This window comes from Lytechinus variegatus, chromosome 4 (assembly GCF_018143015.1).
Source record: "Lytechinus variegatus isolate NC3 chromosome 4, Lvar_3.0, whole genome shotgun sequence".
NCBI classification, from domain to species: Eukaryota; Metazoa; Echinodermata; class Echinoidea; order Temnopleuroida; family Toxopneustidae; genus Lytechinus; species Lytechinus variegatus.
The window spans coordinates 41,881,210-41,907,544 of record NC_054743.1 but is presented as its reverse complement, the minus strand read 5'-3'; the positions used below and the strand labels follow the sequence as shown (position 1 = coordinate 41,907,544).

The window sequence follows — 26,335 nt, the reverse complement described above, 5'->3', positions numbered from 1 at the left end:
TAACATTGATTCCAACATACTACTCAAGAATGGAGCAAGCACCCAAAAAGGCAGACAAATTTAAGACCCTGATATTCACCGTTCACGACACCATTTTGAACAGGATGCTTTTCTACCAGACAATGCAATCTAAATTCACTTTTATGAAGAAGGCAGTGTTATTTCACACAAAACAACCACACCCAAGGATTCATTTTTATCATTCAGGGGCCCATTACACAAAGTTTATAATGATCGTAGAACATTTTTTTACAATTGATTGCATTGACTACAATGTACAATCTATTGTGAAAATCAAGCATACGACGTGCTAACATTTGTGTTACGGGACCCAGGGGGATGTTTCACAAATAAAAGGTTTAAGTATGACTTAGATCCACACTTAAATGCCAATTTGCATGCGTTTTCAAAGGCGTGACTACATCGGTCAGGATCATACCAGGAGGATGCACATGACTGCATATTAATCAATAAGATTTTGCGTTGCATATCATGTACACGTTGGGATATAAGTACGACTTAAGTCATACTTAGATCTTCGTGAAACACCCCAGATCTTGTAACATCTTCTGTGAATCATATTATCCCATGGTTTATATTTTTCCAGTGAATTCAGGTGTGGGAAATTACAGAAATATCAACTGGAGCGGTACAAACATCTAAAACTGTCTCTCAAAACACTCGACATTAATGGCACATGTAAGAATGTATATAATACAGTGTACATCAAAAATTCAAATCTGATTGCTATAATGGTAGTGACCTTTGACCTCATGATGCACTGTCCATCAGTTCTAAAAGGTCATCGCCCTTATTGGAAGGACCTGTGGCATCCGGGATGGCCATGTCGCCCATTATTCTACTCAGCTCCTCGCTCGTCTGGATCTAAAGAAAAGTGATACAAGATATAATTATTGTTTAAACCATAGGCTGCCATAGCTAAAGCTCTATACAGTGTACTTCTATGCATATTTGTAGCTGTGTCAAATGCACACATAACATGCTCACTCATGAACACTATTGTAGCCCTGCAATAAATCTGGCAAAGGGGAAGTATGATGCTGGCAAAATAAGGATTAACATCATCATAGCATCAGGATGAATACTGAAAGATCCAAAGAGAAAGAGAGAGATAGAGAAGGGGGCATTAGAAAGGAAAAGTACCCATAATCCAATCCATACCCTATCCAGTTATAATCTGAAAACAGCAGCTCACAAAAATGATTGATAGCCAAATAAAAAGAGGGCTAATAAAAACAACTCCCAATTAAACTTCTAGACGGACTTTCGTTCATAAATAGTTTATAAGGTGCAAAGCTGAACAAAAATCATCAAATTCAAATAAAAATCAACAGTACTCTGAGCTAACTTCGTTGAGGATCGATCACTTAGTTATATATACCAATTCCTCAGCTTACATAATACTCATTAATCATTACAATAATTACTGACTTGTATTCTTCCAAGCAAACTATAATTTGATGCTGTTGAATGTAATGAAGGCCAATGCCACTGAAATAACAAAGTCGTTACCAATTTTTTTTTCCTCATGATTTATCATACAGGATCCATATTCTCCATGTCACTTCACTGTATTTTTCAAAATATTCTTTCAATCAGTGATATTAGTTTCTGAACACCAACCTTTGAGGCGTCAATGTTGATGACCTTGAAATCATACATGTCTGGAGGAGGTCGAGCAGCAGCAAACTTCCTGAATGGGGGCAAATTACATTTTTATGCTTGTTATTATTTATTTACAAATGAAATGAAACAATTTTTTAAATAGATGATCAATTTTTTTTGGATTTTCGTGTTTTTACCACATAAGGTAGTCCTGACAAGGACTGTTGGGTATCATTCAGATAATCATGATAAGAAAAATTGGTGATCTCGATGTTGAGCATGAGAAATCTGCTCTTTGTCAAGAGTGAAGACTTGAGCCAAAATGTTTGTGATAAGTAACTTATTTACTTGTTTGAATGCAAAATACTGAAAGCTTTTAATTCATGGGCGTCAATCGGTGGGGGACGGGGGGTCCCCCCATGATTTTTTCAGGGGGGGACACAATATCAAATGTCCCCCCATGTTTTTATCACAAAAGAAGTGTGACCATGGGGGGGGAAATATGTGCATACCTTCTCAAGGAAATGAGAGTTGATGCCCCTTAAAAAATATAAAGAAAAAAAAAAACAACTGTCATGTAACTTTACGATGCAATTAACGATGGGTAAATTCGCATTCAAAAGCAGCGCTGCTGTACGTACGTACGATGCCGGGGTACACGCGAGCACCCACATGGAGACCCGCACGTGCGTGGTGGGTTTTTTTTAATGTGGATATGCACTGCGTGACATACGGTACATGTAGCGGTGGAGTATGACGAAAGTTTAATGGATCTGGAAAGACTGTACGTACATACCATACTGGTACTTTCAGCGAATCAGAAGACAGAAGCTTTTGCCGTTACTTATTTAGGACCGGGTGGGTGTTTCATAAAGCTGTTCTTAAGTTAAGAGCGACTTTAAGAATGACTGGTGATCCTTTCTTTCGCGTAAACCATCGCCAATGAACATTTTGGTTGTATGTCATTTACCACAAGAACGCATCGCCAGTCGTTCTTAAAGTCGCTCTTAACTTACGAACAGCTTTATGAAACACCCACCGGGTACGATCCATCCATCTACCTAGTTGCACCAGATCACCAGCACATTTTTCAAGAATCAAGATGCCTGTTAGAAAAGTGGCAACTGGTAGTTAAATGTCTGAAGTTCACTTGAACAATAAGTGTTAATGTAAAATTGTTCAAAGTTCTGCAAGGTAGGGAAGATAGAGAGAGCAACTTCAGGCTTCTCCTAAACTTACTTGCATCAAATGACCAAAGTCTGAAAAACTGGCTGGAGAGAAAGACCACTTTTACAAGTGGTTCATGTCAAAATGAGGTGCTACAATTAATGTCCCACAGGTTGTTGAGAGATATTTGCGAGGAGATTAATGCGTCAAAGTACTTCGGTATTATTATTGATGGGACTCAGGATTGTGTCGGTAAGGAACAGGAGTCCATATGCGTTCATTACATGACAAACACATTTGATATCGAGGAAGAATTCCTGGGATTCTATGAGATACCAAATACAACTGGTGTTTCACTCTATAACATGCTGCAAGACGTATTGACAAGACTGCAATTGCCAATCAAGAATCTAAGAGCACAGACATATGATGGGGCAAGTAACATGTTGGGAAAGTATCAGGGATGCCAGGCACACGTTTAAACCACTGGCAAGTTACACACACTGTGGAACCCACGTTTCCCATCTAATCATGTCGAAAGCTGTACAGGCTGCTCCATTTGCAAGAGATGCCCTTGACCACCTCCAAGAGTTGGGGAACATCTACAAGAAATCTGGCAAATTTAAACATCTCTATCTGAATTTGCATGGAGAAGATGAACATTCCTCATCAAGAAAGCTGAAGCCCATCTGCCTACAAGATGGCTCACACGTTGTGCTTCCGTAGTTGCCTTATTGAATAACTACTTGTATGAAGATGTTTTAGAAGCACTGATGATAGCATCCTGTGACTTTGGGACAGAATTCCCTTCACGAGCAAATGGAATAAAGGAATGGATCTCTTCAGGAAAATGTGTCCTCAGCGTAGTTGCAGCCTTGCCAATCTTGCAATGCCTGGAGAAGTTCAACAGATGTTTGCAAAGTTCCACTACTACCATTTCAGGAATGCCTGCCTCAGCTGACATTGTTAAGAGTGAGCTCCAACAACTTCGCTCTGATGAAAGCTTCAGCAGGCTATTTGAAGATGCAAATTCAAAGATTAAGAAGTGGAACATTGATCCTCTAACTGCAAGATCAACAAGAATCCCAGCGAGGTATAATGATGGGTCCCAGCAATATGTTTCAAGTTCCATCGAGGAAACATATCGCACTGATTTTTTCAAGGTTATTGACAGCGCCCTTTCTAGTCTGATAACATACTTCAGTACCACAGATCTCCAAGAGCAGAACAAGTTGGCATCAATGCTTTTATCTGGTTCCTTCCACAAAGACCTTGTGGAAAAGTATCCCGAGCTAGAGGATGCACATACATGTACACTTCAGCCAGAGTTAGCCTTCTTTCGGCATAAATTTAGCTGTTCATCTCTTGAAGAATACAGAATTCTCTTCAAAAAACATGGTGCCAGACGTAAGGAGAGTGTTCCCCCAAGTTGAACGACTACTACGACTTTTGTTAATATCCCCCGCCAGTTCATGTGAGGCAGAAAGATCTCTCAGTGCTCTCTGAGGCGGGTGAAAACTTGGTTGAGGAACACAATGAAGCAAGACAGATTGAACCATCTGATGGTTTGTCATGTGCATCGTGACAAGTTAGCTGAAATAAATTTACATGATATAGCAGTATCATTTGCTCACAATTGTGAATCAAGGAGGCACATCTTTGGTAGGATGAGATATACCAATGAAATTTAACGAAGTAAAGAGTGCTAAATAATATGGCTCCATTCATGGGTACCCCAAGTAAAAAAATGTATGCACCCCTTCAAGGGCAAGTCCACTTTACAAAAGTTAATTTGAAGAGAGAGAGAGATAGAGAAAAAAAACAAGAATGAAACTGAAAAAATCCTCAAAACGGATGTAAAATAAGAAGTTTTGGTATGTTCAAAAATTTCATTTTCATGATACAGTTATCTGCATAACGAGGGTGAAATGCAAATGAGACAGTGGATGTCACACACTCACTATTTCCTTTGTATTTTATAACATACGGTATAGACTATTTCAATATTTGCAATTTTGAAAAAAAAAGCTCTTTATATTCGACATGTTCAGGGACAAATCAAACCCTGATTAAAAATAGAATGAAGAAAAATTATGATATTTCACATTTCTCTTGTCTTTTTAAATTTTAGTTTGGGTGGATCTTCCCTTTAAAATTTAAAATGTTATTTTTATAATGAAACTGACTTGGTTCTTAAAGGGATGCATATAAAGAGAAGCTGAAAACAGTATGTATTAAAATGGTAATCAAAATTTTAAGAGTTAATATTTCAAGATTTTAAAATATTACATGTTAAATTAGCCAAATTGATACCTTGGTTTTGGGTTGTTTTTTTTTACCAATGACACCATGCATGACTGCACAAATTAATCAGATAGACAACAGGTACAAATTCCATTTTTGCAAGGTATGGCAAGCAAGTATGAGATGAATCTCTCACTGATGCCTCACTGAGCTGAATGATTTATTTATTACTAAATGTGGTTACTATGAATAATCCTTTTAATAAGGATATTTTAATATGCAAGGCTGAAAACGTTGCTTTGCCGGGCTGATCAGTCAGCCCCCTTTAACCACCAATTTTGTCTTTTAGCTTCATTGGTTCAGACATGAGCAGTGTAAATTGTATTAGTAAGGTACCAGGAAAAAGATTAGGGGTTGCTCTTTTATTTTTTCTGGTAAATTTCTTTTCTGATATTCATTAATCTCTGACTAGGATGAATCCTCTTAATATATGGATTTAGACTGTACTTTGGAGCAAAGGACACAAGTTGTACCTTCACTACACTGACCACTTGTTGACATGTTTATGGCCAGGGAGTGGAAGTAACTGGTATTAAAGTGTAATCCACTGAAGATAGTGAGTAATGTAAGGCAAAGTTGAGCAAAGAAAGAGGATGAAATTTGGAAGAGTACACCTCTACTACAAGTTATTGGACTAAGTCATGATGAAAATAATATGTCATATTCTTGAAGTTTGAATAAAATATGACAAGTGATGCATTTCATTTTGAGTTTACATTATTATTTGTGTCACAATGTAACATAACCAGGCAACTTGATTTTCATGGAGAAAAATTTCAGTATTTAATAGATATGTTCATAAAGCTTCTTAAAATTCTTGTTGAAAGCATGATAAAGGCATCCTTTCATATAGTTTTCATATATTCAAAGGTCAAATTGAAGGAAACAAAGTCAGATAGAGGTTGTGTGTGGGTGGGTGGGTGTGTGGTTTGTGTGTGTAGTGGGATAGAGAGAGCTAGAGAGAGAGGGGAGGGGGAGGTACGTGGAGTGAGGGAGAACGAAGACAGGCTTCAGCAATACGTCATGGTATTAACTTTGAAAGTATACCTATAAAAGTGACATGCTTGCATGTTGCTATTGTGTCCCCCCCCATGCTCAAGTTTGGATTGATGCCCATGTTTTAACTAATAATATCACATCTCTAGCACAAGTTGTTCTGCCCACAGTCATTATCAGTTGTTTCATCAGAAAACCAGACAGGATGAGGTATTTTAGAATCCCTTAAGATTGATCAGACTGTGCTAGAATCTAGTCTCTCATTACACAAACTAAAACTTCAAACCAGAATGTAAACTACAACTTGGGAAAATCCTGAACTTGTAGTATGACGATACTTCAGCACGACCACACTTGCAAACAAGGGTGTTCGGCAAGGACAGGGGTGTGTGTGTATGTGTATTTGGATGGGCAGGAATGTTAGAAGTATTCTGTTTATATTCTTATTTTGGGGGACCAGTAAATTTAAAGTTTGGACCAGTGAAAACTTGAATCTGCCACTCGTATAGGAGTAGGTCGCACCTGTATTAAAAAACATAGGTTATAATATAGTGGCAGCCTGCCCTCAACCACCTAATGCTGAAGTACATGGATGAATTCACTCCTTTTCTTTCTTTCTTTTTTATCAATAATGGAATGACTTACTCTTCTTCTTCATCTGTATTGAACATACTGATCCTAAAATCATTTTCTTTGCCAGGACCAGCAGGTTTCTTCTCCACCGCACCCATCAGATGAGCCAGGAGATTAAGCTCTGCTTTCACCATGGGATTAGGATTAGCTGATGCCTGTGGATTAAAAGAAAAACAAATCAAGATATATCTTTCAGGTTTACATTTTCTAGGACTTGTTCATTTCTCCTTAAATCAAGACAATTCATAAATCCTTTGTTATGGAGCTTTATTGAAAATATTATATTACTTCAATTATCCAATTCTATTTTGGTCAAAACGAAAAGCTCTCAACTATCAGTTCTGTACAGTGCTATTTAAAAATCTGCTCCTCAAAAGACATTTTTTTTTTTATGTGGAGCAGTCTGTGATGTGACACCAGGAAAGCTATTCCTTGGACTCATAAGCCTCCAAACTTATCTAATCAAATGGGAACATCATACTCACATGCTCCGCAGAGGCTTTCGATTTGCCCCTGCCGCCGGAGTCCCCCATGACCGTGGCGTCTCCCGTCTTTGATGTGCAGTACATGTTCCTTCCGAGCTTGATGACCCTGTCTCCTTCCATTTCAAACGAGCCTTCCTTGAAGGAGGCAATGTACTTCCCTGGGCAGGAGAACTCCTCTGTCTCAACCTGCTTCCCATCTCGGTTGAAATATCTGTAATATAAGGAAAGGAGACAATTCCATGACACTTGCTCCGGCAACAATTGCTCCGCTATGAATTCAACAAACTTATCGAATAACTAAGTTCAACTCTGTACCCTACCCTAAACCTAACCCCAATTCTATTAACACAAAACTATATTTCACAACCATTAGTAGCTCTATGTTATAACCCTACATGTACATGCACATGTATATCTTTGACAAAATAAAGCCTGGAGCAAATGCTGTGTGACTCGGGAGACTGCTAAAGTAAAATTATTAGATGCATTTATCTTAAGAATATGGATGATTGTCATTCACTGTATAACCCATAGAGGTATATTGCATGTAATGTACAAAGGCAAAACTTAAAGGTAAAGATTAATCTGTATTCGCTCCTCAAATTGGCACTAACCACTATTTTTTTCTATCATTTTCATGGAAAAAAAGAAAGAAATAGAATAGATAATTATTAACCATATCAGACATGTGAGCAGGACAACTTTTATTGCCTGCTTATGACTGTGATCAAATGGTTGGTCAATGAATTTCCAATTGTTTATCCATGGGCCCAAATTATTGGCTGCTCAGAAAGTCAATGAGAACATACAAGGAAAAGTAGCAGGCAATATTACAGGCACAGCTAGCATCCCAGTGTTCCACACATCCTTATAAGCGTCCTATTGAACCGCAAACCAACAATATACTTCATGATGTTAATCCAGATAAGACAACGCTAGCTGGATACTGCGTTACCAGGCCGGGTACGCCACATTTCGATTACGTCACAATGGTTAAGTTCAGAGGTTCAGTCTGCCCATAATAACAAAATAGATTTGCAATCTTAAAGGGTAAAATATCTAAATTTTCACAATTTTTGCTCTACAGCCCTGTAGATGTCTGATTTGGATAATACTAGAAATATTGACTGACTTTTCTTTCAGGGAACATAAAATATATTTCCCTTTTATAAAAAGAAACATATTTCCTTCGTCTAACGACTCGGGCCAATAAGATTATATTGCGGGCAATATATTTACTGTTTCCCTCAGGCCAGTCTACATTATACAAATATCTTTAGACTTTTATATCACCATTTTTATTTTTAGATGTTTTTATATATTAAAAAAGATTACATATGAACCTATCCATAGTGACCACTTCAAGGGAAACACAAAATGTGGCCTTTAAAAACAGGTAGTTTCTCATACACACAATTTGCCTCCATGGGAATCAGTTTTTAATGGTCACCATAGACAGGTGAGACAGGTGGTACATGTACGTACATGTAGCTATAGACAGGTGGCCACTCACACCAGGTTGACTGAGTGAAGAGTGAAATTAAATAGAAAAGTGAATAAGCCTTCATTTATACGCCTCTCTGTATTTTCTGTTCTGTAACACCGACTTGATCACAGAACAAATATTCTACAAACCTGATTGTTCCTGGAATCTCTGTGCCGTATGGAACAGCGCCACCGAGGGAATGAACAAACCGCCCGTTAGAACTCTGCACCTTCTCTTTCAAGAATATTGACACCTGACAGATAGAGATGAAAGGTTTTAATATCTGGTTAAAGTTCAATGTTAAGTCAAAGACACGTCATTCCTGCAAAAATACTACAAGCAGCTTTACATGTAAAATAGAAATCACCACAGTCACCATCTTATAGAAAAAATAATAGGAACTGCCGGAAAGCTGCAATCAGAAGACGCATACATGTAGCATCCTTATAGCAATATCCTTGTTTAAAGATGTGCAATGGATTTTTGACAAGTTTGAGTTGAGTTTGAGTTTATCTATTTACTTAACAACAATATCAATAACGATAACAATGTGTTAACATCACAGCACAAACGTAACTATTCTAGTATACAGATGTAATTGCTAACATTAATGAGAATACAAACAATAAATCTGAATACATAAAATGTGACATGCATTTATAAACCTAAAACAAATGTTTTAACAATATTTAAGATCCTAGTCACAGTTTCCAATATTGATGATTGAACAAAAAGACACGAATATGGTTGAATGTTGTTGTTAAGAAGGAACCAGAAGGTAGCACAAGTGCTAGTCGAGACTGATTCCTTCAAATCTTTGATATTTTACATAAAAGAAATGTGTGAACAGTGAATAATGCTATAAATGTTGTTTGAAAAATCACCACGTTATATAAAACATATAATTAGAATTAGAGATTTATATAGAATACTCTTTATTCTATTGAAATATTTCCTATTCTCTTGTCAGAATTAAATTAGAGGGTTGGTTGTATTTAGGTACATGCAAATAATTCCTTTCGGAAAGTGTTCCTTGATCTCTTTTCCTTTATATCATTTGGTATACAATTCCAAATTTTTGATCCCATGAAAGTAATTGAAAACTGGCCCTGTGTGGTTCTGCATATTGGGAGATATAATTGACCAGCATCTTTACTCCTTGTAGCATATTTATGGTCTATAATCTGACAGTACTCAATTTACAGTTACATTCATTGTTTATCTTCAAGTAAAGATCACTGTATACAGTACATGTATGTACAGTTACACATCCCAACCACAGACATACAACACATAAAATTATTCAAAGAATCATACAGAGTATGTGACATTCTAATGATGAAGATGTGTTTTTGGTATGTCACAGTAGGCTTTATACTAGCCTGAATGAGTAAAAAAATTGGATCTTGTATAATTATTTTACAACAAATATTGAACAGTGTATGGACAAATTTGTAAGTTTTATCCAATCCAAACAATTACCACTGGTGCTTCTCAAGTGTTTGTAAAAGATGCTCCTCCGCCTCTTCATTGGTTCCGTATTTGTGTAGTTGAATTTTATGATTGTGTACATGTGCATTACAAAATGTCATATAGTGAGGCCACAAAAGAGGTTTAATTTCTTGTGACAACACAATTACCGTACATGATGCCTGAGCAGTGAGCACACTGTCAATTAATGCACATGTACGCTGCAAAGCCCAGCTAGCAAAGTATTTTATATTCACATGCTGTCAGAGTTTCATACAAAGTACAACAGTGAGTAGACCAAAATTACAATTTATGGAGACAGGAGAGTACCTAAACTAAATGATGATGATAATGATAAAAAGTCTTTTCCCCTGAATTACATGTACTTGTAAATATTGGAAATACTAAACATGTACAAGTAAGCTAAAAATAATGAGAAAATATTGAACTCATTTATTTGTTAAATCAACAAATAAATTACATATTCCCACTGTAAAGTATGCAAGTGTTATATTGAAAATCCTACTGTTGTTTATTGTGTTCCATGAATGTACATGTACTGTATGTAATAAAATGTACAGGCATCTACACCTGTACATCCAAATTCTCGATTACTACGTGTAGATGAAGAAACAGACCTGTGCGGCTGAAATTATCATTACAATCCCAGCCAACTGTAGCTAGCTTCTTTCATTAGTTTCAGTGACAATTGCTCATCCTAGGTGTACAAGGTCAATTATGACTAAAACACTCTAATAGGAATTCAACAGTCAGATGCCTATTTGTGTGTGTACTAACTAATTAACTTTAATTGACACAAAAGACAGAACGTTATCTGAGAGAGACAGGTAGATGTACACTGCACAACCTCGTACATAATACTACAATGTACATGTACTTCTGCTTCTAAGACTGCCTTTACTGTACTACATGTAGTTTCTGTAAATAAATGATGAACATGTATGTTATATCAGTTCAAAATATCTACATTTTGAACTCATTACTTCTGCTTTATTTTGGTACTGCTAATACTGTACTTCATGTAGTGCTGTACCTGTACATAACTGATGAACATGTACATGTTCATGTATGTACATATGAATTCATAACATTTTCCCCTTCTGCATATTTGATCTAAATGTACCTGCCATGTTTATCTATCATGATAAGCAAATGGTCTCACAATTATCAAACCATACTTTGTTCTGGTACACAGCATCAAATGTGACAATAAGTCACATTAATTTGGTCATGACATATCATATTCACCATTACGAAGACAAGTACTTCTCCGTGAACTATTTAAATGCAGGACAGTTAACGACTACATTGTATTCATCCGTCGGCTCTATGACATCATTAATCACAGAAATGCCAATGCATTTTTCACCATCTTCCCAAAATACATGGAGGTGTGCCTCATTTGCCAAGACACTGAAGAACCTGTTACCATGGCAACAAGCAACACAATCAAAGAGGCATGCAGTGTACATGGTCATGAAGCATAGCAACATGTAGGAAATAGTCCTTTATTGTACATGTACTGGGTTTCCATGCTCTTTCTGAACTACTGTATCCAATCAAACTACATGTACATGTCTCTATGCTAATGAGAAAATGGCCTACCGGTATATTCATTTCCCATCCTCCTCCCTATTAAAAAAAAATCTCAAAAACTTTTGAGACCTACTTTTTTTCTAATAATACTCATAACACTTTATCCCACCTGACCAAAATTTGATTTTATTCAATCATTGAAAAGATTACATATTTATGTAAATACTGTATGTATATTTCAGAAGGGTCCATTAAAATTTGTATTCAACTCTTCTGAGAAGTGAATATCAGCCATGTCTTAAAACAGTATTTTCTTTGTTCTTTCTTGTTCATTGAGCTTTAGAAATTTTTCGTTTTGAGCCCATAAAATACAGTGTTTAATAAAATTGAAAGTCTGAGAGCTCTTGTACTCACACTGTCAAATATGTGACACCTACATGTACATGCAATAATCGGGTCAAGATCACACTACATGTACATGTACGTGTATTTCAAATCGAGTTCAATGCAAGAAAGATTTTTTTTAATTTCATGAAATGGTTCAAAGCATGCAATTGTGTTCAATTTTAGGAGTTCCATTTTACTGCATAGAAAGTGTAACCATGGAGTGTCACCATGGAGACGTACATGTAATTAGTACATGTAATTAGGATTCTGGGTCAGCACATGGGGTGTGCAGGCTATTCAACCAATCAGAGAGCAGTTGGTATTCTTGGTTTTAAAGTTGTAATGCATGTACGTATGTGTACATTATGTATTTTGTCTGTGAAAATAGCACTCTACACCAAATCAAACCTATATGCAGGTCACTTTGATGTACAGGTAAAACAAATTTACTCAAAAAGAATATAGATTCTAAAAACAGTAACTTTTGAGAAGTGAATAATTATCCATACCTTCACCAACATTTCAAATGATTTTACAAACTCAAAGACATGGTACTAAAGAATACTTCCCTTTTTCAGAGATGAAATTTGATGAAAAAAACATTTTAGAGCAGCAATGACAATAGGTCTTTTGATCAGCATCGTGCTCGTTAATTATGCGGAACCTGTGTACGTCACGCATCACTTTGACGGAAGAAGCTACTTTTTGAAGACCTGCCTCACATGTAAACCTGAATTATAAATAGGGACTACTGAATTCTAATGCCGTTTCACAATTCAGCATTTATGAAAATATGATGATTTCTAAAGGGCAAAGCTATCTGACACAAGCACAATTACATGTAGTTTTTCTTACCCTAATATGCATGTCTTGAAAGAAGCCTAAAAGTGTCTGCCGTATGAGCTGAAACTCTCCCAATGTTACACCAGAAAAGGTCTGACGAAGAAAGGAAGAAAAAATATAATTTACAATTAACACTTAACATTTCACCTCTTAATGTGTTGCATGAAAAGTATCATATAATATTATGCCAAAAATGTAATTCATAAAGATGCTTTATCCAAAAAATCCTATCTGGTACATGTAGGTAATGCATTCATATCTAACATAGATTTTTATCCAAGTTGCATGTACATGTATCTGACATTCTCTAGTGTCAATTTCTTGTTAACATGTATATCTAACAGGATATTGATGATATGGAAGGTGATGGTAATGATGTTGATGATGATGTTGATGATGGTGGTGGTGATGATGATGATAGTGATGATGGTGGTGATGTTGATGATGATGTTGATGATGTTGATGATGGTGATGATGGTGATGATGTTGTAGATGATGTTGTTGATGTTGATGATGATGATGATGATGATGTTAATGATGATGTTGATGATGATGTTGATGATGATGGTGATGATGATGAAGATGATGTTGATGATGATTATGAAGATGATGATGATGATAATGATGGTGATGATTATGATAAAGGTAATGGTGATGTTGTTGATGTTGATGATGACACTGGTAATGATGATTTTGATGACAGTGATGATCAATAGTGATGATAATGATGTTGTCAATGATAAGGATGATGACGATGATAATGGTGGTGGTAAAATTGCTGAACCAGCCTAACAATTGTGTGCCTGAGCTAATGAACTATAAATTAAATTCATATCAATTACACAACATCCTAGCCAATATTATGGCAAATTAACATTTTGCATTTAACACCCTTCTACATGTACATACACAGCGTAAAATGAATGGTCAATTTTTTGCTCAAAGCAATGAATTGCTACTTTTGGCACTCAAAATGTATTCTTTTGGCACTTATAAACAAACTATACCAACCTTTAAGAGCAGACGACAAACGCCCTCTACACCAGCCTTGAGTGTTGGGTTGTCACAAACAAAGCTTCTGATGGCATCCATGTGGTTTAGAGTAACAAGAAGAATATCCTTAGGTCTGAGACAGAGTGATATCTGATATTTGACAGCCATCGTCATCAAGTCATATAACTACAAGAAAAAAAAACCTTGATTTTGGTCATGTGTACAATACTCTACCTGTTTCAATAACTGTATACAAGTGTAAATAGCCACAAATTTAAAAGGAAAATTTGTATTTTCACAGGCCTACTGTATTTTTGTATTCAAATGTGTAGTTTTCCCTGATATGTACAGTGTTCCTGCTACATGTACATGTATAAATTTGATCTTTAAAACTATCTGATGGTTACCAATCATAAATACATGTACATTATTATGATAGAAAAGGGCTATTTAGCCAATCCGATCGTATGTATCTACATGTAGATGTACACTGTAGAGGCCATAATTTTAGAGTTTTTTACAGAACTTACATGTAATAAAGGTACATGTACAATGTAGAGTACAGTGAGAGATTTAAACATACATGTACAGTACGTGTACATTGTAGATGTTTGTTATATTTGGGTTTAAAAACAAACACATTTTATGTCATGTACACATGTACAGTACATCAGAAATTATGGCCAAGGTTTTGATAATAATAAAAATTAATATTTGTATACTGTAGAACTTAATACAACAGTTTCTATTAAAGCGCGTTGGAAAAATACAGTGACAGAGAAGATATAGAATTAAGAGGACTACTTAATGAGGTAAGACTTGAGGAGTGTTTTGAAAGATTCGACAGTGGATGCATTACGGATGGAGATGGGGAGATTGTTCCAGAGTGATCATTTTGACATATCAAAATGATCAAACTTCAGTGAATAGCATTGGTTTATGGTGAAGACACAAGGATTACATGTACACAGATATGTTGCTATCTAGAGTAGATCTTAAAACAGTTTAGGAACCAGACACTCTACATGTACATGTACAGTGTGTACTAGAATTAAACCAATTATTTCTTCCAATATTACCGTAAGGGCACTAGTATTCAACCCGTTTGGAGAGTTTTGTCAAATATATAGAAATATAGAATTCACCTGAATTTCAGACCCGTCTTTTTTCCAAGAGCAAATGCTGGTTATTCTTTTTCCGTTATTTTTTTCTTCAACCATTCGACTGTGTGCGCGGGCGATCGAATTATACGGCGACGGTTTTTTGCACTAGTATTCAACCCGTCTGCACTAGTATTCAACCTAGCGATGAAAGATGGTCCTGTCTCTCAATCTGCCCTTGTCCCATCCGACTATGGACTAGACCATTTGAGATGAGACCAAACAGGGAATTAATCAAAGCCAGATACTTACATAGATCTAAATCTAATTTAGCAATATAAACCCTTTTGAGAGTTGCTATCTATCCTCACTAGGTTGAATACTAGTGCAATTCAGTGCAAAAGGCCATCGGCGCATAATTCGATCCTAAGTGCATACAGTCGACAGATTGATAAAGAAAATACCAACAACAGATTACCCTGGAAATAACAAAGGTATGAAATTAAGATAGTTTCCATATTTCTAAATATTTTTGGAAATATGTCAAAATCTTTGAATTATGCCGGGTTGAATACTAGTGCCCTTACGGTATATTGGTATTGGGGGAAACCGAGGATTCCGGGGAATAATCAAGAGTTGTTTCTTAAACACCGTACATATACATGTACAGGTTATGATGGAAAAAAATCAAGATGGGAAGTGGGTAATCAAAGTAACAAGTGGAATGCCTCTGGCCATCTCACCTGCATCACACGGTTCAATATAGCAGCAGTGCTGACTTTGAAAACTACTCGCACAAGATGTTCAGTGATACATGGTTACTCTTATATCCGCTTTTTATGAACTAGACCAATGCACTTACAGAGATATGATGGTTATTCAACAAAAAACCCCAACATGGCCAAAGTTCATTGACCTTACATGACCTTTGACCTTGATCATGTGACCTGAAACTAGCACAGGATGTTCAGTGATACTTGATTACTCTTATGTCCAAGTTTCAAAAGTCAGATAAAAAACTTGCAAAGTTATGATGGTAATTCAACAGATACACCCAATTCGGCCAAAGTTCATTGACCTTTGACCTTGGTCATGTGACCTGAAATGTGCACAGGATGTTCAGTGATACTTGATTACTCTAATGTCCAAGTTTAACGAACTAGACCAATAAACTATCAAAGTTATGATGGTAATTCAACAGATACCCCAATTCGGCCAAAGTTCATTGACCCTAAATGACCTTTGACCTTAATCATGAGACCTGAAACTTGCACAAAATGTTCAGTGATGCTTGATTACTATTATGTCCAAGTTTCATGAATCAGATCCATAAACTTTCAAAGTTATGATGGGAATTCAACAGATACCCCCAATTCGGCCAAAGTTCATTGACCCTAAATGACCTTTGACCTTGGTCATGTGACATAAAACTCATGCAGGATGTTCAGTGATACTTGATTAACCTTATGTCCAAGTTTCATGAACTAGGTCCATATATTTTCGATTATGATGACATTTCAAAAACTTTACCTCAGGTTAAGATTTTGATGTTGATTCCTCCAACATGGTCTATTGACCCTAAATGACTTTTGACCTTGGTCATGTGACATGAAACTCTAATAGGAGGTTCAGTAATACTTGATTAACCTTATGGCCAAGTTTCATGAACTAGGTCCATATACTTTCTAAGTTATGATGTGATTTCAAAAACTTAACCTCAGGTTAAGATTTGATGTTGACGCAGCCACCGCCATCAGAAAAGCGGCCCCTATAGTCTCACTCTGCTATGCAGTTGAGACAAAAACAAAACAAAAGAGTAATTTACATGTACTAACAAACATGATAGAATTTTCACAGCAAAGCCTATATGTTATTCTAAAAAATATAATGGGTCTAGGGAGAGATAAGTGTCAAAATACAAAAAACAGTATTAATCTACATGAGTAGTTACCAAACATGATAGAATTTTCATAGCAAATCCTATATTGTTATTTTCAAACAAAAAATATAATGGGACTTGGGAAAGAGAATCCACAAGATAATTGTACTTGAATGTTCAGTAGGTGTGTGCATGTACATATACATGTTCATGTAAATGTACATGTACATACATTGGAGGCCTACATGCAATTCACATGTAATGCTTGATACAAAACACTCAGACAGAATGTTTAATATCATTCTTGGTTCAATAAATAAGAAACTGCTTTGAAGGCAAAGCTTGTTGCTTGGCAACAAACATTTTAATTGTTGCTTTCATTAAAAATACACATTCCAATTAACGTGTACGTGTACCAGTGGAACTGTGTGCAAGGCATTCCATTAATACTGAGCATGCATCATGTATGCATGTGTTTGGAGAAGTAAATTGTATTAAAAGTGAGAGCAAAAGGAAAGTGAATCGAGAGCAAGAGGAGAGATACATACATTTGTACACGTACAGTATATGGTTTGTACATGTTCAACATGTAGACAGAGAGAGACTGACAGACAGACAGAAAAAAACAGAAAGAAAGAAAAAAGAAAGGAAGGAAGGAAAAATGAAAGAAAGAAAGAAAGAAAGCAAGAAAGCAAGAAAGGAGGGGGAGAGGGAGTGCAAGAACAGACAGAAAGGGAAACTGATGAAATGGATAGTGAGACAAGCCATCTAGGAGAGTGAAAGAGAGAGGGGGGCAGAATAAAGACAGACTGAGGGAGAGAGAGATGACAATGAAACTTCATGAGTGAACTTGAAGTACACTGGATTCAACTGTTTTTAATATACACTGGTCAATAAAATTAAGGCATGAATTTTCTAAAATAGCTTGATGCTACAGGTAAAAATGCCCCCCCAAAAAAGCATAATTCTATATTCAATCATGTAGTATATTGATGCAAAAAGTGTATGTTGAATTTTCAAAGGCATACATGTACTGTACATGTACTTTGGTATGCACTGAGTTGACGAAATTTGCAGTCTTAAATTAAAAAAAAATTAAAAAGAACCACTACATGCATCAAACTCCTTTACTTGTAAATGGGGGGGGGGGGTGCAAATTGTAACAATGCAATTTACTTGTGCTTTGTAGAAAGCAACTCAAACCATGGGATATAATCCGATGAGAGTTTTTCATGGTGTACAGTACATGTAGAATATAAAGAAAGTTATTAACAGCATAATTTATAACTTTGATGCGACATTGTGATTACACATATAATGTACATGTACATGTAGTACATTTCAATAAAAGTATTTTGCAAAAGAATAAGAAGTTTAAAGGGGTACTCTACATGTACATGTAGCCTAATAATAATATGATTTGAATACATACATATCATAAAGTAAAATCAGACAACCAGTGAAAATTTCCTCAAAATCAAACAAGGAATATAAAGTGAATAACAGTTCTATGCAAGTCTTCACATTGCAATCAACAAGCTGATAATGTCATATCCCCACTTTCTTCACAAAACGATACACTACCATTACCACCAGTCACAATTCTTTGACTCACTTTTACATGTACTGTACCTGTTAAAACCAGAGAACAATAAGATTTGGTCCACTGAAAATGGATTTTCTACTTATTTCAAATGTCACTGTGGAAGATAATCATCAAGCACAGCAATTAAGTTTTCTTTCAAAGGAGACATCATACACACATGATTTCAAGTAATAAGTTTTTGAAAGAGAAAGTGAGGACATGACATCATCAGCCAACCTACATACTGCATTTGTGTACTGTTTGTACATGTATGATATCGTCACCTCTCACAAAGGCCGTGAACATGCACTGTGCATACTGCGCACGCTAACAGGATTTCTGCAGGAAGGAGATGCGCAATGCATGCTATTAACTGCCTTTGAGCGGGAAGGCGACGATATCAAGTAGAATGCATTAGCAGTTTTCAGAAAAAATTGCTATGTACATAAATGAAAATATACAATAACTTTGTTACCGGTACTTGTTTATCAGATTTGCATGAAATATGTTTTGCTTGATGAATAAAAATATATAATTATTTTCAACCCGTAATACACCTTTATAATGATCGAAGGGGTGCTCAAAATTCACATGCCCCAATACTGATGAGTGATATATAAAAAAAAAACACTACATGTCACTTACCTTGTCCATAGATGCAGTGTTGAGTCTCATGATAGAAGCATGAGCCAGACGGTCAAAAACTGTCCTCATCGCTTTCTTAGAGTAGATATCTTGAGGCTTGAAGAGTTCCACCACGAATCGTTGGTTGAACATCGTCTTAACAATGTCATGCATCACTATATAAACAAAACAATGAAAATAAAGTTTTCAAACTGCATGTGTTCCAACATTCTAATTAAAGAAAAATGAAGCTGGAATAAACAAGTGTCATTCATTAATCTGTTGGTTAAAAAGTGCTCTGAACGTTTATTATAATTTTACTATTTAATTGCAAATTTACTGGTAACTACATGTAGATGCTCGTTCGTCTGAAAATGATTCAGTTAATACAACATGTTAATTGGAAGGTTTGATATTCCGGTTTAGGAAGTCCCTTCACAACATTTTTACAAAAACTTTGATAGAAGATGGACAACACAGCAATTGGTAAAAAGAAATACCTGTATGTCCCTTTGTCTAACCTTGTGAACAGCTAACGATAGTAAAAATGATAATAATATGTTAGGATTTACATGTATAAAACACACGTATCCACCTTGCTACATGTAGGTGCTAAAGGCGCTCATATATTACCCCAGCTAATAAAGCTAGTCTTCCGAGTCCGGTGAGCACAGCTTTAAGAGGAATTACTTCCTGCCGGTAACCATTTACCTCACCTGGGTTGATTGCAGCACAATGTGAGTAAATTTCTTGCTGAAGGAAGGAAAACACACCAATCAAACTCATGTCCTTCAGATTGAAAGACGAGTCTTAACCACTAGACCACGATGCCCCTGTACAAATGACAGTGAGTCATCAAAACTTTCTGACATGAGTAACTTTACATGTACATGTAAAGTACACATCTCTCTGAGCATTGGGGTTCCCACAATTAGATTATCTTGATGAGAACCACCCAAGGGTTCATTAACATCCGGTCTGTGGGGAATCTACAGATAGGACTACATGTATGGTATGCTAATCATAGGCGGATCCAGCTTTTGGCGAAAGGGGGGCGCACTGCCGAGCGGCGCACATATTTTTGCACTTCACCAGCGCCATAAAAGAAAATGTTGAAAAAGGTAAAAAATATATATATATTTATCTATGACTCATGAGATAGAGACACATATATCTCACCAACAAATTAATGCGAGCGCGAAGCACGAGCTGAAAACAGGAAAAAGGTGCCGGTTTAGGACTGTTTGTAGTAACTAATGAGAATACATATCTCACTACACAGATAATGCAAGTGCCGAAGGCGAGCTGAAATTTCTTTATATTCTGACCAGAAAGGTTGATATTCTAAGAATTTTTGGTACCAATGATTAAGATGGGTATCTAAAAAAACAATACATGCGAGCGCGAAGCGCGAGCTTAAAATTTTGATATTTCGATCTGAAAAAATGACAGTTTATGGACGTTTTGATAAAGAACAAGATTATTTCAAATTGAAGCAGGAGTTCTTTTGATTAGAACTGAAAAAGGGACATTCTATTCACATATTTAATCATGAAAAGTATGGGGTTTGCTACAGAAATGATGCGAGCGCAAAGCGCGAGCTGAAAATTTTTATGAAAAGCGGACAATTTGCACGTTTTTAAATAAAGAACGAGTTGTGTAGCTCTATCTCACTTGCTGATTTCTGTGTAACACTACCATCTTATTTTATTTTTGCACATGCGGAACTATTGGGGGAGGGCAAAACGATATGTTTGCCCCCAAACATTTTCATTGGTGGGGCGATCGCCCCCCTGCCCCCCCCCCCCCCCCCCCGATCGACGCCACTGCATAATACTACATCACGAATCATTTGTAATACATCACCAATCCAGGTTTATATATTATCATTCAATTTTCATGTACATGATGTATAAACCTATATACAGAATTTGGTATGTATATATTGTGATGCTTTTCACTAAATCTAATGCAATTTGTAATGACTGTAAATTTTTATCTAATTACTTTGATGAAACTGGATATGCTTATGCCCTGAATTCAGAAATAGATCCTTCAAGACAGAACTTTGGAAAAAGTTCTCCAGTTTTACAGGTATCGTTATCTTTGTTTTAACTTCTTCCTGGGTGATCAGATGAATAATATTTAAATTAATTGAAGATGAAAATAAATCAAATTTTGTGGCGTTAACATTTAAACGTTAAAACAAAGGTATTGACAAACTGTATTTATACATTGAAAATAATATTTAGTGGTTTAAGGTCTAATGAATATACGTCTGGTTGCATAATTATACACTCCCGGTATAAGCAACGTTTTGGACTAAAATACATGTATCAAATCATCTTCATAAAACACTACATGTACATGTATAGTAGCTGTCTTACACTAAAGGCCATAGAGGTGGCACAATGTGGAATGTGTCAAGAAGAAAAGTGACTGACCCTTTTTTACTATAGCATTGGAAAATAAGATCAAAATTAAAGGATTTGCTTTACACTTTTGTATGATTCTGGGATTTTTTAAAATAACAAATTAAAGATTTAATGACATCTGTGGGCAACCGTCCTGCCCCAGTCCACTCTGTAAGGGCATGCGATAAGCTTTGTTATTCATTATGACCATTCAACAATAACATGTATAACCAGCTAGGTGCCGCTGATCATTCTTGACCGGCGCCGATCTAGATTTGGTTGGCAATAGGCCCTTCTTCATTATTCTACCGGTGCCTATTTATTGGAACCAGGGGACGCTGATCATTCTTGACCGGCGTCGATTTAGATTCAGGTGGCGCTGGTCAAGACAAAGGCAGCGCCGATTTGTCTTGACCGGCGCCGATTTAAACAAGTAGTGCTGATTATTTTCCCGACGTCACGTAAGATTCAGGCAGCGGCAATTCATAATCGACTGGCGCCGATTTGGATTTAGGTGGAGCTGATTATTCTTGATCGGCGCCGGTTAAGAACTCAGACAGCGTCAATTTTTCTTTACTTGCGCCGATTTATAACCAGATGGCGCCGATTATTCTTGTCCGGCACCGATTTAGATTAAGGTGGCGCTGATTATCCTTGATTGGCACTGGTTAAGACTGGCAGTGCTGATTTTTCTTGACTGGCGCCGATTTATAACCAAATAGCGCTGATTATTCTTGCCGGGCGCCGATTTAGATTTATGTGGAGCTGATTATTCTTGATCGGTGCCAGTTAAGCCTCTGGCAGCGCCGATTTTTAACCAGATGGCGCTGATTATTCTTGTCCGGCCCTGATTTAGATTTAGGTGGCGCTGATTATCCTTGATTGGCGCCGGTTAAGGCTCTGGCAGTGTCGATTTTTCTTGACTGGCGCCGATTATTATTGTCCGGCGCTGATTTAGATTTAGGTGGCGCTGATTATCCTTGATTGGCGCCGGTTAACACTCTGGCAGTGTCAATTTTGACTTGCGCCGATTTATAACCAAATAGCGCTGATTATTCTTGTCCGGCACCGATTTAGATTTAGGTGTTCATGGCGCTGATTTAGATTTAGGTGGTGCTGATTATTCTTGATTGGCGCCAGTTATATGCAGGCAGCGCACTGCTACCGGCGAAGTTAGAAAAAAGACTTTTCTTTTCCTTTATTTTTTCAAGCGGCGCCTTTTCTTTCTTTTACTTTTGTTTTATTTTTTTATTAATTACCCTGGCTATTAGCAGTGCAGCCATTTCTATTCCAATGTTCTCCTTCTTTAAATTTCTTCATTTCTTTCTTTCAATCTTTATTTCTTTATATCTTTATTTCTTTTCACTGCTTTACTTTCTCTCTTTCTTTTTCATTCTTTCTCCCTTCCTACCTCCCCCTTAATCCCTTTCTATGTCTATGACTTTGTTCTTCTCTTTTTTTTCTTCTCAATGACAATGATCTCTTTGAGTCTTTCTCATAATTTTAATTTTACTTAAAAAGTCTTCCCTCCTCTCTTTTTGTCTTCTATCCACAATGAAATGGATTATTTCTTAACACATCTATCTACACTACAGATTACTAAACAGCCAGTTACGGTTTGACGACGATTAGCCCAGCGATTCTTGATTTTTTTTTTGCCAGGCGCGTGCCGTGAGATCTATCGTCGAATATCAGCCCAGTCCCAGGCATGCAAGCTCGCCGCGCCCCGCTCCTCTCTCGCTACTGCACTGCTCCCGCTCGCTCGATCTCTGGCACTGCTTACCTTTCCGTGCTTTATCCGCGGGAATGTTTTGAGCTCGCAAACGCTGGTCCAAAATATACAACATTTCACCTCCAAGATTGATGAATAGAACTGGTAAAGCCCGTTGAGACATTTTTACGTTTAAAGTATTCCAATGAGTGAGAAAATATGACTTATCACCCCAAAATATAAAGACGAGACACGGGAGTGTTGGCGTCGGAGTATCCCTGGATATTTTTAAAAGGCCTCGTACATACAATATATGTAAATATGTAAATAAATTATATTAAATAATAGATCTTCATTTACATTAATAAAAAACACTAAATTTCAACAAAAAATAGCAAAATATTTTTGAATCACAATCATTATTTTTAATTGCAAAAATAACATAACACACACGCACAACTATTTTTTATCTTTAGAATATTTATAACGGCTACTCAATAGAGTGAACTTTTCGATTACACATTAATGGAGTATGGTCATGTAAGATAGAAAATCGCGTTTTATTTGATATTCTGTGCATGATGCACATTATCAACCATGTACACTCCTTGCCTCCTCTACTTCTCTTATCTTCCAAAGCACTGCAGCTATACATAACTAGCATGAATAAATATCATCCAAGATATTCTCATTATCCTCAGTGAAGATTGAAAAAAAAAGAAAATAGCAACATGTGTTTTTTGATAATTTTGTTCCCTTTTTTCCCCCGATGGGATTATAGATCCCATTCATGTCGCCTTCTTCACCATTTTCGTTGTCGTCGTCATCGTCATCATCGTGACGTCATCATTATCTTCATCGTGGTGATCGGCGTCGTCATTGTCATCACCTCACCATGTTTCTCTTTGGGGAAGAGTTCCTTTTGCAACAGCCACCAAAGTGAAAATAAAATCATGGGTTCAAGATTATGTAATAGCCTCCCAATAGCCTATATAGAGGCCGGGTTTTATTAGGGTGAGAGTTGGCTGTCGCAAAAGTCCCCCCTGGATCCGCCAGTGAATCAAAGGGTATGGCCCAGGGAATCGGGCCATGGATAAATATCGGGATAAATATAGCCAAAAGGGCCTACTATATATAGGCAATGCTGTAACTTCTTAGAATGGCATTCTTGGAAACAGATGCACTAAATTCATCGAGATGTATCTGCATTAACTTTGTACTGAAATAATAACTTATATATTGGTACTCGCATTTCTACTGAATTTCAAGCATTTATTATCTAATATCCATATTGAGGCTTTATGTATATGCACAGTTTTGTTTGTCAATATGCAAACGTGTATTTACCTTTACTGTATATAATTCTTATGTAATAGCTTTACATGTTTTGTTTTGATGTTTATTTAGTTGAAGTTTTTCGAAACAAATCTCTGATGTGGATGAATTAAGATCGACGAGCTTTGAACTTTGACTCTTTAATGGAACCCTTTTTAAATTTGCTAGTCAAATTTCCCGGGACCAAAATCACCTTTATTTTGTAGTGACCCCCCCCCCTTTTTTTTTTGCTTTTCAAATCAGCAGTAAGCACCCCCAGTAAAAGGTTGGTCAGTGATAGGTTTGCATTCTAAAAACATATATTTCAAAAATCGTTCCCAGTGCCCTGACTCCAAATAACAGATGAAGTAAAATAAGACAAACAAAACACTTAAATTTCCATCAAAATCGGACGCCGGGGAATTTGCATCCCCCCCCCCCGATAAATTAGGTCTGTACATTACACGAGCAAGCGATATGTGATATTGTGATGCTTATCTATATCAGGGACAGATCCAGGATTTTTCAGGGGGGCACATTTTCCCAGGGAAACTGACCAGCAAAAAAAGTCCTTATAGTTGTGTATTAACGGCATACATTCCCTTTTATTTATTTATTTATTTTTGTTGGCTGTGACTCTCAAAAGTGCCCGGAGGGCACACTTAGACATATTTAAATTCAAAATACTGACTGTGGCTCTCTTGAAGGGGGGGAGGGGGGACACTGGCTGGAAATGCCCCCCTACCTGGATCCGCCACTGATCTACATAACTATGATATTATTTGCACTTATATGTATCACCATATCTCACAGAAAAGTAGGATAAAAATCATACCAATGATTTTGTTTAACTTTCCAATATGATTTTCGTATTTTGTTACATACGATTAATGCTCCCTCGTGTTCTGTTTATATCGCCATTATTGTATACTTGTATATGTGGGCGCGCCATGGTATAGTGGTTCTTAATCTCGCCTTATTAACTGAGGGTCGTGGGTTCGAATCTTAGTCATGGCGTACATGTTTTTCTTCAGCAAAAAATTTATCCACAATGTGCTGCACTCAACCCAGGTGAGTTGAATGGGTACCCGGCAGGATTATTTCCTTGAATGCACTGAGCGCCGGTGATTGTAGCTCGAGCTAAAGCCGGGGCCTAATCCGGGGGCCTAATACATGGCAGCGCTTTATAAATCCAGCATTACTCATATCGTGGTTTCTAATTATTTGTAGTTGGGGAGGACTTGATCGTGAATTAGCCATTTACTGAAACATGCAAAAGTAATACAATAGATTTTATAATTGCTCTCATTGTTTTTTGCGATCATCTTAATATCTTCATTATTAAACTTCGGATATATTTTTCAAACATATATTTGTCCCACCCTCAACTGAACATAACACATACAGATCGAAATAATCTCTAATTTCAGAGTGCTAGTCTACGTTCAGAAAAAAAGATCTGGAAAAGAATCCTCTAGATGACCCTACATGTCTATTTACCTATTAAAGTAGTAAAGAAAAAATATAGATCTACTCATGAGAAATTATTTTTGAAAAAAAAATGATTTTTTGCGAAGTACTAAATACATTGCCATTAAAGTAAACCTTTAATCTTTCTCAATTCAAGCTAAGAGTGTCTGATTTACGCGACTACTGTGTGGTTTCTGCTGAAATCGTAGTGTTTCTATTTCATCAAAACTTAAAAAGGTAAGTTCAAGATTCATAAATGATAAAGATAGGTTGATTTGAAATTTTCAGTTC

General features: G+C 36.5%; 2 protein-coding genes across 2 annotated transcripts in view; one reads left to right on the top strand and one right to left on the bottom strand.

Moving 5' to 3' along the window:
• Positions 1-298: 298 nt before the first annotated feature.
• On the bottom strand, positions 299-23,558 carry LOC121414078 (protein OSCP1-like). Its single transcript, XM_041607133.1, has 9 exons — positions 23,333-23,558; positions 19,157-19,311; positions 13,966-14,133; positions 12,967-13,047; positions 8,847-8,950; positions 7,212-7,422; positions 6,739-6,881; positions 1,645-1,714; positions 299-885 (listed from the first exon to the last, which is right to left on the bottom strand). Exons 1-9 carry the CDS (start codon positions 23,442-23,444, stop codon positions 772-774), a joined length of 1,158 nt encoding a protein of 385 aa, XP_041463067.1. The 5' UTR covers positions 23,445-23,558; the 3' UTR covers positions 299-771.
• Positions 23,559-26,176: 2,618 nt separating this feature from the next.
• The window catches only part of LOC121414077 (HIV Tat-specific factor 1 homolog), a 31,087-nt gene continuing 30,928 nt past the window's right edge, over positions 26,177-26,335 (top strand). Inside the window, exon 1 of the mRNA XM_041607132.1 lies at positions 26,177-26,281. The gene's annotated coding sequence lies outside the window, so the exon portion shown is untranslated. The remainder of the gene's footprint in view (positions 26,282-26,335) is intronic.